General features: G+C 41.4%; 1 protein-coding gene across 1 annotated transcript in view; it reads left to right on the plus strand.

Annotated features, from left to right (window-relative positions):
* The window catches only part of chpfa (chondroitin polymerizing factor a), a 21390-nt gene extending 17455 nt beyond the window's left edge, over positions 1-3935 (plus strand). Inside the window, exons 3-4 of the mRNA XM_014020090.1 lie at positions 1863-2045; positions 2169-3935. Of these exons, the coding sequence (XP_013875544.1) occupies positions 1863-2045; positions 2169-3431 (1446 nt within the window). The 3' untranslated portion in view covers positions 3432-3935. The remainder of the gene's footprint in view (positions 1-1862; positions 2046-2168) is intronic.

Raw genomic sequence — 3935 nt, forward strand, 5'->3', positions numbered from 1 at the left:
GTGTTGTATTTAATCAGTACTAACTATAAATTTCTTCAATTGTATACCACTTTGTGTTGGTCTTTCACATTAAATTCCAGTGAAATATATTTATGTTTGTGGTTGTAATGTGACAAAATATGGAAAAGTTCAAGGGGTATGAATACTTTTGCAAACCACTGTATATATATGAGGCCTCTCGAGAAACAGTGTTCAACAGTAGTGTGGAGAGACAGTGACAGAGAGAACATCCTGGCCTGTGTCTGTGCCTCTGCTTCTCTCTATCACTCTCTCTCCACCCTACTGTTGAACACTGTKTCTCGAGAGGCCTCAGATATATATTAACAAACACCATAATGTCATCTTAGCAAGATTTGATACAAGGTCAATGGAAAACACAAAGATAAACACAAGTGATATCTAAGAATGACTGTTAGCAAATCTTTTTCTGACTTTAATCATTCTGTCTGCAGATGAACAGCATGTCATGAAAACCTAAGTCATTAAAGGATGTCATGAATTATTTGCTTAAACATAAAAGTATCAGTTCCACCACAGTACCATGCTCCTTCCTGGACCTCAGCCTGCAGTCAAGTTCCTGTCCCACAGAGCACCCCTCTGCTAAAGCATTGTTGTGAAGACATGCTGAAGTGGGAGTGTCTGAAATGGTAGGAGGTTCTTAAAGAGAGAGAGAGAGGCCAGTTTCAAGGTGTTTAGATAGGCTATGATGCAAAATCACATTTATTTTTGACATTTTYGAAACAATTGAAGGCAACATGTACAGCTACAACTTCACAACTTTTGGGGTTAGCATGATTCAACATGGCTGCCAACTGATCTCAGGAAGCACAGATGGCCACAACTTACTTAATTTTACAGATATTGACCTTAAACATAGTGTGGTTGTAACTGAGAATGATCCACAACACACACCCAGAGCATCCTGAGCACTAACAAATTGCACAGGTGCTTTGTTAAAAAAAATCCCATTAATTCATTATTGGGACCCAAAAAAGGATTACAATGTGTGGGAATTCCATTTCTATTATTTACTTTCTTACAGCGATCTTTAGCAAAAGGAGGTTAGTTTAGGTTAGGTTACGTACAGGCCTAATTTTTGTTTTTGACTCATTTGTTAACTCATATTTCCACCCCCCCCGGCTTGAACCCAGATCAGTAAGCTATCTTGTTGCACAATTGAGAGTGAGTTGCTCAGCTATCTGAAGTGCCCTGAGCCAGAGGAGTTCCAGTAGAGCCCCTCAGATAATGGAGAGAGGGAGTGAGAAGTTAACAGGCCTGGAATGGTGAAAAAAAAAACAGCTTGTACATAGAGCCAGACATTTTCTCTTTTCAAAGAGAACATTGATGCCAATTAGGCACGGACAATGCTTCACTAAGTGTACAGCCACAGGCTGCAAGCTGTTGGCAAACATTTGTAATAGAGTGGCCCTGCTGCTTGGTTAAGCAGTGTCTCCATTCTTTGTTCTTTTAATAGCTTCATCAGATTGGGTTCACTTTTTTAATCACTCAAGCTTTACAGGTGGTGACTCCTAAATGGTTGAAAGTGAGATTCTATCACAAATTTAAGTCACATCACATAGTTTTCCTCTTGATTTCCAATGAATAATAATAAAAAAAACAATCTTGTCAAACTATGCATGTGTAGAACCATTATTTTTTATTCTTGAATCATTATTTTACAGAGTAAATGTTTTTGTTTGCAGTGAAGATGAGCCTGGAATCCTGTCTATATGTGATATGTGTTTGAGAGGAAGTAACACTGCAGAGAACAACTTAGCTTGAAATAACATCTGGCATGTTTCTCCCATGGCATCACATCTTATGAAAAGACCTCTCTGTTTTTTTCTTTTTTTTTCTATCAGGGTCTTGAGTACCACCATTATGAGCTTGGAAAAAACTCCGATCCGAGTAAAGAACAGAACGAACAGTTCAAGAAAGCTCTAACCGTTCATCCGGTGTCCGACCCTGAACAAATGTACCGGCTGCACAGGTATTTCTCTGAGATTGAACTTCAGAAGACTTACGACGAGATCGCTAAGCTGCAGGTAAGCAGATTGCCAAGAGTCACGAATCACCTGTGGATGAGTCGGATATAAAATCCTGGCTTCATACACTTTAATGTAGTAATGCTTGTGCGAACACGTAAACACTTTTTTATGTTTCCGCAGGCAGAAATAAAAAATGTTAGCGTGCTTGCTTTTGAAGGCAATCGAAGCGCTCAGTGGCCGGTGGGGGTCAACCCACCTTTTGAGCCTAAATCTCGATTTGAAGTCCTGAAGTGGGAATACTTCACAGAAGAGGAGATTTATTCATGCATCGATGGCGCTCCAAAGTGTGAGCTGCGTGGCATTGACAAAATGGACATAGCGGATGTCATAGACACGGCCATAGAAGAGCTCAACAAAAAGTACATGCCTACTTTACATCTTAAGAAGCAGCATCTCATTAATGGCTACAGACGCTTTGACCCCACCAGAGGCATGGAGTACACCTTGGACCTTCAGGTTGAAGTTGTCAATCAGAAAGGTCACAGCCGGTCCATCACCAAAAGGGTCCACCTGGTGCGACCTTTAAGCCTCATAGAGATTATCCCCATGCCCTATGTCACTGAAGCTACCAGGGTTCACATCATTATACCCCTTACTGCAGAAGATCGGAGCTATGTTAACCATTTCCTCGAAGTCTTTGCTTCCAATGGCTTTGAGACCAGTGAGAACGCCGTCCTAACGCTATTGTTCATTTATGACCCAGAAGAGGCGCAGCATGTTAATCATGATGATATTTTTGCTGGTGTGAAGAATCAGATAAACGTTTACGAACGGAAATACCCAGCAGTGAAAATCCCATGGATAAGCGTCAAAACGGAGGTACCGTCTCAGATCAAGTTTATGGACATCATCTCGAAGAAACACCCAGTTGACACGTTGTTCTTCCTGGCTCACGTCAACACAAACATCAACGCTGAGTTTCTGAACCGCTGCCGCATGAATTCAATAAACAACTGGCAGGTGTTCTTCCCTATACATTTCCAGGAGTACAACCCTGATGTGGCCTACCACAACCAGCCACATCCGGCCACCGTGGATCTGGTAAAGGATGCAGGACATTTTGACCGGAGATCATTCGATGAAGCGTGCTTTTACAACTCGGACTACATGGCAACGAGGTCTAGAATGGTAACTGACATTCAAGAAAACGAGGATCTACTAGAAAACCTGGATATCTATGACATGTTTGTAAAGTATTCAGGCCTACACGTGTTCAGGGCAGTAGAGCCAGCTCTACACCAACAATACCGCTACCAATCCTGCAACCCAAAACTCAGTGAAGACGTCTACCATAGGTGTATTCAAAGCAATATGGAAGGCATTGGTTCTCAATCCCAGCTTGCAATGCTGCTGTTTGAGCAAGAACAAGGAAACAGTACTTGAAAACATCAGATTAAATCTGCTCATCCATGTTTTTACATGGATGACTGAGGACGCTGAAGAGCTGCTGTGATATGGCGAAAACGGGAGAAACAAGTCTGCTGTGACTTTACATGACACTCTCCCTTTCTTCCTGAATGCAGCCCAAGTTTAAAGCTGCAGTGACATTCTCCACCAGAACAAGTGCTTTAAGGGCTATTTGGTTTGTTCTCTTTGTTAGGTTTGACAAATACATGTGACACCTTGTAATGAAACTAGTCTTGAGTTGCTGAAACCAAATATCCTCGCAATGCTGGCAAATTAAAAAACTGCACCAGGCAGTTTTTAACCACTAGAGGAGAGAAACCTAAGGGCAGAGATTTGTCGTTTTAATGGTGGTTTATGGCAAACACTCCTTATTCTGGAAGAAACTTACCGGATTGGTCTTTGAGGACTGAAACTGGTTAGGATCGGTACCAGGGATCGGTCACAGTTAGAAATAATAATAATAATAATAATAATAATAAT

The sequence above is a fragment of the Austrofundulus limnaeus genome, unplaced genomic scaffold (genome assembly GCF_001266775.1).
Source record: "Austrofundulus limnaeus strain Quisiro unplaced genomic scaffold, Austrofundulus_limnaeus-1.0 Scaffold240, whole genome shotgun sequence".
Classification (NCBI taxonomy): domain Eukaryota; kingdom Metazoa; phylum Chordata; class Actinopteri; order Cyprinodontiformes; family Rivulidae; genus Austrofundulus; species Austrofundulus limnaeus.